General features: G+C 45.0%; 1 protein-coding gene across 1 annotated transcript in view; it reads right to left on the bottom strand.

The window, feature by feature from the left end:
- Nucleotides 1-12,022, bottom strand: part of LOC114645314 (otoancorin-like) — a 158,201-nt gene that overhangs the window by 88,493 nt on the left and 57,686 nt on the right. The window contains exons 7-8 of the mRNA XM_051923129.1: nucleotides 4,427-4,560; nucleotides 4,025-4,133 (exon numbers count right to left, since the gene is read on the bottom strand). Coding sequence (XP_051779089.1) covers nucleotides 4,025-4,133; nucleotides 4,427-4,560 — 243 coding nt within the window. The remainder of the gene's footprint in view (nucleotides 1-4,024; nucleotides 4,134-4,426; nucleotides 4,561-12,022) is intronic.

The following is a 12,022-nucleotide window of genomic DNA, read 5'->3' on the forward strand; positions in this document are numbered from 1 at the left end:
TTGGCGTTCGCACAGATTTATGCATCTGGATTTTTTTGTGCGTACAAACATTTCCGCTTTGAGCTTATGCCATGTGATAATGTGAGTTCTATGCACACCGTTATACATGAGGCCCCAGGTCATTTGTATTTAATTATCCTGTTCATAAATATTTAAACCCTGAAGATGCCAGCATATGATCCATCTTGCTGTGGACTTAAACTGGATAAGTGGGTTCACAAAATGGTGGGATAGACAAAAGAACAAATGCAAAAAGATGGCAATAAGCATACCGAATATTTCAGGTTTGAACGTTGCATGTTTGATCTAGATATGCTAGTAGCAGGATACAATCACAAAATCTGCTAATTTCTATTGCATCTGCTAGCAGAATATTTTGTCTTCTTGGTTCTTCTTTTTTGTTTACTTTTATTTACTTTTTTAAAATATATTTACTTTCCTCTTTTGCTTATGTAATTTTGAGATGCACTGTATGCAGTATCTACAGTGGTGTGAAAAACTATTTGCCCCCTTCCTGATTTCTTATTCTTTTGCATGTTTGTCACACAAAATGTTTCTGATCATCAAACACATTTAACCCTTAGTCAAATATAACACAAGTAAACACAAAATGCAGTTTGTAAATGGTGGTTTTTATTATTTAGGGAGAAAAAAAAATCCAAACCTACATGGCCCTGTGTGAAAAAGTAATTGCCCCCTGAACCTAATAACTGGTTGGGCCACCCTTAGCAGCAATAACTGCAATCAAGCGTTTGCGATAACTTGCAATGAGTCTTTCACAGCGCTCTGGAGGAATTTTGGCCCACTCATCTTTGCAAAATTGTTGTAATTCAGCTTTATTTGAGGGTTTTCTAGCATGAACTGCCTTTTTAAGGTCATGCCATAGCATCTCAATTGGATTCAGGTCAGGACTTTGACTAGGCCACTCCAAAGTCTTCATTTTGTTTTTCTTCAGCCATTCAGAGGTGGATTTGCTGGTGTGTTTTGGGTCATTGTCCTGTTGCAGCCCCCAAGATCGCTTCAGCTTGAGTTGACGAACAGATGGCCGGACATTCTCCTTCAGGATTTTTTGGTAGACAGTAGAATTCATGGTTCCATCTATCACAGCAAGCCTTCCAGGTCCTGAAGCAGCAAAACAACCCCAGACCATCACACTACCACCACCATATTTTACTGTTGGTATGATGTTCTTTTTCTGAAATGCTGTGTTCCTTTTATGCCAGATGTAACGGGACATTTGCCTTCCAAAAAGTTCAACTTTTGTCTCATCAGTCCACAAGGTATTTTCCCAAAAGTCTTGGCAATCATTGAGATGTTTCTTAGCAAAATTGAGACGAGCCCTAATGTTCTTTTTGCTTAACAGTGGTTTGCGTCTTGGACATCTGCCATGCAGGCCGTTTTTGCCCAGTCTCTTTCTTATGGTGGAGTCGTGAACACTGACCTTAATTGAGGCAAGTGAGGCCTGCAGTTCTTTAGACGTTGTCCTGGGGTCTTTTGTGACCTCTCGGATGAGTCGTCTCTGCGCTCTTGGGGTAATTCTGGTCGGCCGGCCACTACTGGGAAGGTTCACCACTGTTCCATGTTTTTTGCCATTTGTGGATAATGGCTCTCACTGTGGTTCGCTGGAGTCCCAAAGCTTTAGAAATGGCTTTATAACCTTTACCAGACTGATAGATCTCAATTACTTCTGTTCTCATTTGTTCCTGAATTTCTTTGGATCTTGGCATGATGTCTAGCTTTTGAGGTGCTTTTGGTCTACTTCTCTGTGTCAGGCAGCTCCTATGTAAGTGATTTCTTGATTGAAACAGGTGTGGCAGTAATCAGGCCTGGGGGTGGCTACGGAAATTGAACTCAGGTGTGATACACCACAGTTAGGTTATTTTTTAACAAGGGGGCAATTACTTTTTCACACAGGGCCATGTAGGTTTGGATTTTTTTTCTCCCTAAATAATAAAAACCATCATTTAAAAACTGCATTTTGTGTTTACTTGTGTTATATTTGACTAATGGTTAAATGTGTTTGATGATCAGAAACATTTTGTGTGACAAACATGCAAAAGAATAAGAAATCAGGAAGGGGGCAAATAGTTTTTCACACCACTGTATATCTATATGCTATACGTTTTGTTAAATTTCTTTGCTTTCTTATAAATATTTTTTTAGGGTATATACTGTATTTGGAACTTACTGAAAATGACACAACCATTAGTTTTCAAAGGAGATTCTGTATGGATGATAGAGATGGAGATTTTAGAACGTAAAAAATACTAGGCCTGGGAAAGTTAGCACATTAATTTTTGCAATTAATGTGGCCTATTTAACGTGCTAAAAATTATTGTCGTATCCAGGGATGAAAACAAGCTGAACACCTCAGATATTGCTTTGGTCAGGGAGGAATTTTTATGTATTTTTTTTAAGATTATGAAACAATAATACTGTAATGATCAGGCTGGAGATGCAGAGAGCCATGTGGCTGGATAGCTACTGAGTACTGTGCTTTCAGAAGGCACAGTGCATTATACAAATTAAACATCTGAGTGTGAAGAGGACGTCCCGGTAAAAGAGGTGGAAGAACTGCGAGAGATGGGTTTGAATGTGGAAGGTGCTGGAAGAGAAGCACTTTTGCATGGCATTGGTGATGGAGCGCAGGAGTCACACGGGGAAACCACAGCACGGAGTGAACAAGTGAGGAGAGGGGAGTGATGGTGAAAGAGCGGGCGTGCTTCTGGGCCGTAACACTGAAGCGGAAGACTATATAGAGCAGTTAGACAAGTCCGAGTGTGATTAAAGGTAAGGTGGTCACAGGGTTGCATTTATGTCGGCTTCTCCAGGTAGTCCCTTCCTCCTCAGACAGGTTTCGACCACCTGTGGAGCATGTCTCTGTCGGGTCAGGACCCGTGTGCACCAGTTGAAAAAACACTTGTGCAGAGTATGATTATCAAGTTATAGATGGTGATGAACAATTGAGGATAGTATTTGCAGAGTTTTAATTTTTAAGTTTAAGTTTTAGTGTATGCCCATTTAAGAGATGCTTATTCTTTCAATTAAGTCATCAGCAGAGCATTCAAAGTCAACAGTTGTTTTTACTTTGACACGTCTGTGTCTCATATGCTTTGATAATTTAATAATTAATACATTGGCTTCATTATCTTTACTGTATGTCTTCTTTTCAACTTGTCTTATAGGAAGGCATTCAAATTCAGGTTGTACTTGCTCAAGTAGTATTTTGTTAAAAGTTCGGATTTAAGGTCATTGTTTAAGTTTAAACTATGCCATTGATTTTGAATTTCTTTCTGTTGATTCTACACTAAATTTGTAATTTATTGTGTATTTACTTCATAATTTATGTATTCATTTCATAATTACCTGTTTTAATGTCAGATACGTTCATTTATACGATTAATTAATTAATTTTTTTTAATCGATTCCCAAAAAAAAAAACATTTGCTTGTAGGCAAACAGCAGTAGGAGCACATTACTTTGCATCTCAGATGGCTCAGCTAAATTATCGTTTAAAACCTGTCAACACACATCTATAAACCTCTAAGCCTATGAACTACCCGGTATATCCAGGTGAGACATACACAAAACATAAGACATTTTACTAATACGAGGAGCCCATTTAGTGTATCAAGTTAATAAACTATGGTCTAATTCCTGTCTTTATCTACTTCATCTGTAGTAGGTCTGTGTGTAATGAAAGACTAAACATGCACTTCTTCTCTCTTCTATGCCTGTATTTACAGCATTATTTGATTCTACTGTATTATTCTGTGTAACATTGGCTTCAGTGAATTTCTATAATTTATTGTTATCATTTCTTAATTTTAAGTGCTTCCTAGTGTCTTTCATTCATGACCCTGGTGGTGATTGCTTAAACCGTGAATAAATACAATAACATATAATTGTACAAATAAGAAAAAATGCCTCTAGTAGAATGAATTCCGTCTCAAATATGCCTACTTTTTTGCATCTTGATTCCCTGTTGACTTTCTGTTGGTGCTTTTGGCTTGATGCTACTTACATTTTTGACATTGTTGCTGCAGTTCTTCAGCTGGTTCATCAAAGCAGAAGTGGCAGTCTCATTCAAATTACTGACATAGGGGGTGAAGTAACATGTCAGCTGTCCGAGTCTGCATCAAAGTCAGACAGAAAAAGCTCATGAGATTTTCAAAATTCTTCTCATCTCCAGGCATCTAAGCCAATGTTGAATATAACAGTTGTCTGCCAAATTCAACATGCGCATACAGTACCTCATCTATTGGAAAAGCAGAAATTGATTTGCCTTGTTCCATCCTTTTTTGTGCAAATAAAGTTAGGTTAAAAGAAACTGTTTCTTTCTTACAGTGCAATTCCCAAATTGGTTCAATTGAGCATTTTGTCATGAAATGGGACTTATCAGCTCTAATAGTTCATAAAACCTTACTTGGGAATCACGTCAGGTCTTATAATGGAGATGTTGCACTTCTGAAGCCCCTTGAGAATCGTGTTTGCTTGTGCCGAGTCTAAATCATAGAGGCTGCTCCAGATGTTGGAATCCTTCAGGTAGAAGGTGCACAGCTAAAAAATACAGACAGTTCAGAAACAGAGTTAGAAAGTGAAGCGGCAGAGGGTCAGACTCTCACACAGCCCCTTCTTTGTCTATGTGTCTGTCTTTCCTTCTTCAGATACTGTATATCTTATTATATATTGTTAGTATAATATTCCCAAGGTAGTGCATTTTGTCAAATTTACAGAGCGTGCTAAAGAAATAAAAGACAAATAAATGAATGAATTGAAAATTTGTTTTTTTCTTAGGTAAGGAAACATATTGGAGAATGTTTTTCAATGACGTCTTAATTTCTTCTAGTGCAGTGTAGTACTACTATAACAATTGATGACTCATTATTTCAGCAATTTTTTTTGTACTGATGATAGAAGATTGACCAATTAACTCATTTTGGTGTAAATGTTTATCTCATGGGAACCATAAAAAAAAGACAATTGCAGAAAGTGGACATATTGAATCCTCCCTTTTCAGACTAAACACAGATGGTGACACATGCACATTGTAACTGAAATTGGCCATTTTCTTTGCAAAGTCATCTCCTTCCTGAGATTGCGTTTGTGCCGTAGTCTGCAGGCTCAATGCCTTATTGCAACATGGGCACATTCAGCTAAAGAAGAACTTCTGTAATCATGGCAACTACTGTTATCATTCCAGGTGAAGCACTCCTGGTGTCTCACAGCATTTCATTTTCTCTTTGAAGGTACATCCAGCAAGGTCACAAAAAGTCAGAAAACCAAGGACCACTAGTGAAGACCTTGGTTCAGAAAATGGGACGATCTCCTTCCTTTCATTTGACTCCAGTGGGGTTCATAATATAGGAAATTGAAAGTGAAAGTTCACTTCGAGCAGCCAATGGAGAAAGAACTCCAGCCTTCATAATTTTGTGGCTGTTGGTGTCCTATCACAGAGAGGAGCTGCCTGGAGAGAATGGCTTGCCATGGTCTCGCTCAGGGTACAGAGACGGAGTGATTGACAGAATTGTTGAAATAGGGTCACAGATGGATTTGTTGGAATTGAACTGTCCTAATTGAAAGAATTCACTTTTATGAATTTTGTTTTGAAACTATGGAATGGCTCTGGTGTGAGTAATCTGTCTGGTCAAAGTGTACCCTCTGTCTGTCACGGTACGTTGTACGTGTACACATATTTACACAATGTTTGCTTTGTTTATGTGTATACTATCCACAAAGAAACAGGTGGCGCGGTGGTAGTGCTGCTGCTTTGCAGTAAGGAGACTATGGAATATTGTGGGTTCGCTTCCCAGTTCCTCCCTGTGTGGATAGCGCTTTGAGTACTGAGAAAAGCGCTATATAAATGTAATGAATTATTATTATTAAAGCAAACAATGCTAACTAATAAATTAATAATTAATAACAACGTCCCTTTTCTAGGTGGGTAAAACACAGAGATTGAAGAGAGGGACCATCTTTCCTGATCCATCAATCCATGCATCATCTTCTTCTTTTGGCTGCTCCCGTTACGGGTTGCCACAGCAGATCATCTTCTTCCATATCTTTCTGTCCTCTGCATCTTGTTCTGTTACACCCATCACCTGCATGTCCTCTCTCACCACATCCATAAACCTTCGCTTAGGCCTTCCTGTTTTCATCTTCCCTGGCAGCTCTATCCTTAGCATCCTTCTCCCAATATACCTCTCTCCTCTGCACATGTCCAAACCAACGCAATCTCGCCTCTCTGACTTTGTCTCCCAACCGTCCAACTTGAGCTGACCCTCTAATGTACTCATTTCTAATCCTATCCATCCTTGTCACACCCAGTGCAAATCTTAGCATCTTTAACTCTGCTACCTCCAGCTCTGTCTCCTTCTTTCTGGTCAGTGCCACTGTCTCCAACCCATATAACATACTGTAGCTGGCCTCACTACCGTCTTGTAGACCTTCCCTTTCACTCTTGCTGATATTGTCTGTCACAAATCACTCCTGACACTCTTCTCCACCCATTCCACCCTGCCTGCACTCTCTTTTTCACTTCTCTTCCACAATCCACATTACTCTGTACTGTTGATCCCAATTATTAAACTCATCCACCTTCGCCAACTCTACTCCCTGCATCCTCAACATTCCACTGACCTCCCTCTCATTTACACACATGTATTCTCTTTTGTTCCTACTGACTTTCATTCCACTCCTCTCTAGAGGCATATCTCCACCTCTCCAGGGTCTCCTCAACCTTGTAGCAGTGCTACTTAAGAACTGCATCTCCCAGCAGTCCCTACTGGGGCTGCTGGGGTCAAAGGTAGCCACAGGCAGTTAAAAGGAGGGCAGAGGGCAAAGAGAAGAAAAGTTTGTTTTGTTTTTGTTGCGGTTATTTGTCGTCTCTCCTGCTGTTATTTGAACTCTGATCATTTTGTCTTGGACTGTATTCGTTTGTTGGGGTCTGGATTGTCTGTCTACCTGTGCACTGAGAGCTGTGTTGGATTATTGGGTTTTCCGGAAGAGTGGAGCGCTCCCGAATCAACCATCATCCATCAACCTCATCAGTAACTACCGGTAGGACTGTATTTTCCCTTCTCCATTTCAACATACAGATCGCTGGACTTAACTTGGTCACTATTCGTCTTTCAACCTGTTTCGTATATATGGACTTTGCTGTGTGGTGTTTGTGTTTATTTTGTTTATGTGTAATATCGCCGAAGGGGTCAGGGGTGGTATTACTGTTCATTACTTATTTCGGGTCATTATATTTGTAATTGTTTGCCATTCCCAGTGTGCTTTATTGTCTCTGTGGTGAGTGTGTGTGGGTCGATCCAAGGCTGGGGACATTCCTGGGATCTCTGCTATTAAAATAAATAAATCACCGTCATCTTTGGCGGTGTGAATCTTAGCGGCCCCTGACCGCTACAGATTTTGGCGAGCCGGGTAGGAGCCAGGTTAATTACGTTCCCTTCTGACCGACTTTACATACACATCCGACAGAAGCATGTCTGTTGTAAGCGCAGTGCAGGGCGAGGAGCTTGAGCTGAGTGGACCGCTGGTGGACGTACGTCCGCAGCCTAGGCCACGTCACTTTACGGTCAGAGCCCCTGAGGAAGAATTGAGCCTGCTGGATTCCCTGTGTGTCTCCAGTCCGGAGCAGCCCGAGACGGATGAGGGACGGCTTCTGAATGACCTGACGTTGCGCCTAGAACAGCTAGAGATGCGGGTGGATCACATTGCCGGCAGTTTTCTCAACCGTGATGAAACCATTCATGATCTCATCGATGCCATGGCCGCCCGAGTTTCCGGTGAGGCGGTTGTGAGGGTGCAGCGTCTGGAGCAGTCCTTCGCGAAGTGTGTGCAGCACCTGGAAGCCAATATGAGGGAGGAGATCAGGAGGCAGGTGCAGGATAGCTGGCGTGCCGTCACGCAGCAACTGGGGCAGTCGACTCCTTTAGCGGGAGTGGGGATCAACTGGGGACAGTCGTCCTTGTCCGTTGCGATGCCGCGGATGGAGTTCCCTAAGCTGGCACCTCAGTGTGCACCCACGGGCATTGTCAACTTTGTGGAGGAGGTCGACTTGTTCGTGGAACTGCATCCTCTGAGTGGAGCCGAGCTGCGGGGATTCCTGAACACGGCACTCAGCGGGCCGGCGCGCTCTTGGTGGTTTGCTGAGCGGCACAAGTGTAACACCTGGGCGGAGTTTCGCGCTGCCTTCCTGAAAGCGTTCCTCTCAGATGAATACCAGGTGCTGTTGGAAGAAAAGCTCCGGACCTTTGTACAAAAGCCATCGCAGAGTCTCAGGGACTTTGTCTTTGAGTTCCGTGCGTTGTGCCTTAAGTGGCGATCTGACATGCGTGAGGAAAAGATATTGCGACGTGTCCTTGACGCTTGTGACCCTCGGGTGGCGGCTACTCTGAGGGGGGTCATGAAGTCGGTTGATGAGTTGGTGAAGGTGGGGTCCCGAGTGGAAAAGGACTGGGCGGCTATCGGGATTAGTGGGTCTCGAAAGGGTCCCACGTCTCGGGATGTCCCCTGTCCCAAACCACGAGGAAAAGCCCCAGTGGATCCCCGTGCCGATCTCACCCTGGTGCAAGCCACCTTGCCCCTCTTAGTGCTGCCCGTACAAGTGCGAGGTGTCACTGGAGAGGCGGTCGTAGATACAGGGAGCACTTATACCCTTATGAAATACAGCTTGTGGGAAAAGCTTAAAGTGCCTCATGAGCAGTTAAGGGGTAGTGCAAATGTAAAATTCTTTCTTGCGGATGGAAGGGCGTACGGGGCCAGGGGCAGGGTTCCTATGAGGCTCTGCTTACATGAGACACACTGGGAGACAGAGGTTTACATCCTGGAAGATGACCACCTGTCAATGCCCTTATTACTGGGAATAGACTCTCTTGTGTCGGTAGGTCTAACTATCCATCTGTCGCGGCTGGAGTATGAGTTGCCGGGGGGTGAAGTCCATCGGTTTGGGACAAAGGCTCAAAGCAATCTGGTTTGGCCTAACTTGTTTTATTATCTCGCGCAGTTGGTGGATGAGCCCAGCCCAGTAGAGAAGGCTATTCTTGAACAGCCGGAGCTCGTTCAGCCACTGCTTAGGAGGTGGCACTCGGTGTGGACGGACAAATTGGGTCGGACTGAGGTGGTGTGTCATCACATTCACACAGTCGACCCTGTCCCTGTTCGGCACAGAGCCTACAGAGTGTCGCCTCTGAAAAGAGGAATAATCAAGGAGTGGGTTGACCAGATGTTGGCAGAGGGGGTCATTGAGCCTTCCACCTCGCCATGGGCTAGCCCTGCGGTGCTCGTTCAGAAGGCCGACGGGACCTATCGATTCTGTGTGGACTATCGGGAGCTGAACAAGAAGACCTTGGATGATGCTTACCCCATGCCACTCATTCATGACATCTTGGAGTCTTTGCATGGGGCAGCAGTGTTCAGCTCCCTTGATTTGAAGTCAGGGTATTGGCAGGTGAGGATGGGGAAGAGTAGCATGGAAAAGACGGCCGTCATCACCCCGGAGGGGTTGTTCCAGTTTCGGGTGATGCCCTTTGGACTGAAAAACGCTGGGGCGTCATTCCAACGGCTAATGGAGCAGGTACTCCGGGGACTCATTGGGAAGACCTGTTTTGTTTATATTGATGACATCATTGTATTCTCCCCATCTGTCCAACAACATCTCAAGGACCTCGACCACATCTTCCAGAAACTGCATAAGGCTCATCTCACCCTCAACATCAAGAAGTGTAGATTTCAGCAAGACCATCTGAACTTCCTCGGCCATGTGGTGTCAGCAGACGGGGTCCGAGTGGACCCAAAGAAAATTAAGTCCATCTTGGACTACCCAGCGCCCCAGGAGGTAAAAAGTCTCCAGCGCTTCCTGGGGATGGCTGGGTGGTTCCACAAATTTGTGCATGGGTTTGCCGACATCGCTGCCCCTTTGTTCCAGCTGCTGAGGAAGGGATCCCCCTGGGAGTGGTCACCAACGTGCCAGGACTCTTTTGAAAGACTCAAACAGGCCCTGATATCGCCACCAGTCCTGGCACAGCCTGATCCTTCATTAACCTTTCAGGTCCACACTGACGCAAGTGACCTCGGGCTCGGTGCCGTTCTATCCCAAACTAGTCAAGGAGAGGAAAGAGTGGTGGCCTATGCTTCACGGTCACTAAAGGGCGCCGAGTATAATTATTCCACCACCGAGAAGGAATGCCTCGCTGTCGTGTGGGCCGTGGAAAAGTGGCGGCACTTCCTGGAGGGAACATCGTTTGAAGTCTACACTGACCATAGGGCTCTGACCTGGGCATTCAATTGCCCGAAGACCACGGCTAGGCTAACAAGGTGGGTATTGCGCCTCCAACAGTTCATGTTCAGGGTGTGCTATCGGAAGGGTTGTGCTAACGTTGTGCCCGATGCCTTATCACGGGTTCACGAGCCCGCGCCAGTGGTATGTGCGGTATCGGTCTCTAACCCTTGGCCTGATCTTCATGCAGGAAATCATTCAATCTCAAGCAGCCAGTCCTGTATGTCAGGGGTTGAGGGAGGGCTCGGGGGGGAGGCCTGACCGCATACATTATAGGGAACTTCAAGGGGCACTCTATCGCTGCGTTCCAACAAAAGATCGGAGTTACCATTATCAATTGGTAGTGCCCGAGACATATGTGCCCAAGTTCCTACAGTATTATCATGATAGCCCGATCGGTGGTCACCTTGGACGTACTAAGACACTGTTTAAAATCTTGAAGGTGGCATGGTGGCCGACTGTACGCAAAAACGTCTGGTCCCATGTCCAGACTTGTACCACCTGTCAGCAATACAATACCCCACCTGGTCTCCCCTCGGGACAGCTTCAGCCAGTAACCGTCACTACCCCGGGGGAAAGCCTAGGCGTGGACCTAATGGGACCATTTCCTACTAGCAAGGACCAGAAGACCTACCTGATGGTGGTTGTGGACTATTTTACTCGCTGGGTGGAGCTATTCCCTTTGGCTAATGCCACCGCCAAGAAGATATGTTCCACCCTGAAGGATGAGATATTTACCCGATGGGGGGTGCCGAAGAACATCATCACAGATCGGGGCCCGCAGTTTACCGGCTCAGAGGCTGAAGAGTTGTGGAAACAATGGGGGGTGGTTCACCTGAAAACGACAGCATACCATCCCCAATCAAATCGCACTGAGCGGGTGAATCGGACCCTGAAGACCATGATAGCATCGTTCGTTGGAGACCACCATCAGGATTGGACAAAGTGGCTGCCTGAGCTACGGTTCGCATTGAACACGGCGGTGCACGAGGTTACAGGTGAAACCCCTGCATTGTTAGCTTTAGGCAGACAGATAAACGGTCCTCTAGAAAGGATCATTGAGCTCAACCCACCTAAACCAGACACATCACTACACAATCACCTGCAAAGTATCCAACACATCACACAACAGGTAAAAGAGAGGATGGTGAGGTCCCAGTCCAGACAATCTCAATCGTACAACCAGAGACATAAGCCTGTGCAATTCTCGGTTGGGGAGAAAGTCTGGATCAGGACTCATCCCCTCTCCAAAGCCTCTGAGAAATTTACTGCTAAACTGGCTCCTAAGTGGTTCGGCCCGGCTACGGTTGTCCAAAAGAAGGGACCAGTGACCTACACAATAGAGTGGGGATTGCCAGGGACTAAGAAAATAGACACTGTAAACATCTCCAATCTCAAGCCTTGGTTCGGCCGTACACCACGGCCTGGGGGTGGGGATTGTAGCAGTGCTACTTAAGAACTGCATCTCCCAGCAGTCCCTGCTGGGGCTGCTGGGGTCAAAGGTAGCCACAGGCAGTTAAAAGGAGGGCAGAGGGCAAAGAGAAGAAAAGTTTGTTTTGTTTTTGTTGCGGTTATTTGTCGTCTCTCCTGCTATTATTTGAACTCTGATCATTTTGTCTTGGACTGTATTCGTTTGTTGGGGTCTGGATTGTCTGTCTACCTGTGCACTGAGAGCTGTGTTGGATTATTGGGTTTTCCGGAAGAGTGGAGCGCTCCCGAATCAACCATCAACCATCA

This window comes from Erpetoichthys calabaricus, chromosome 2 (genome assembly GCF_900747795.2).
Source record: "Erpetoichthys calabaricus chromosome 2, fErpCal1.3, whole genome shotgun sequence".
NCBI classification, from domain to species: Eukaryota; Metazoa; Chordata; class Cladistia; order Polypteriformes; family Polypteridae; genus Erpetoichthys; species Erpetoichthys calabaricus.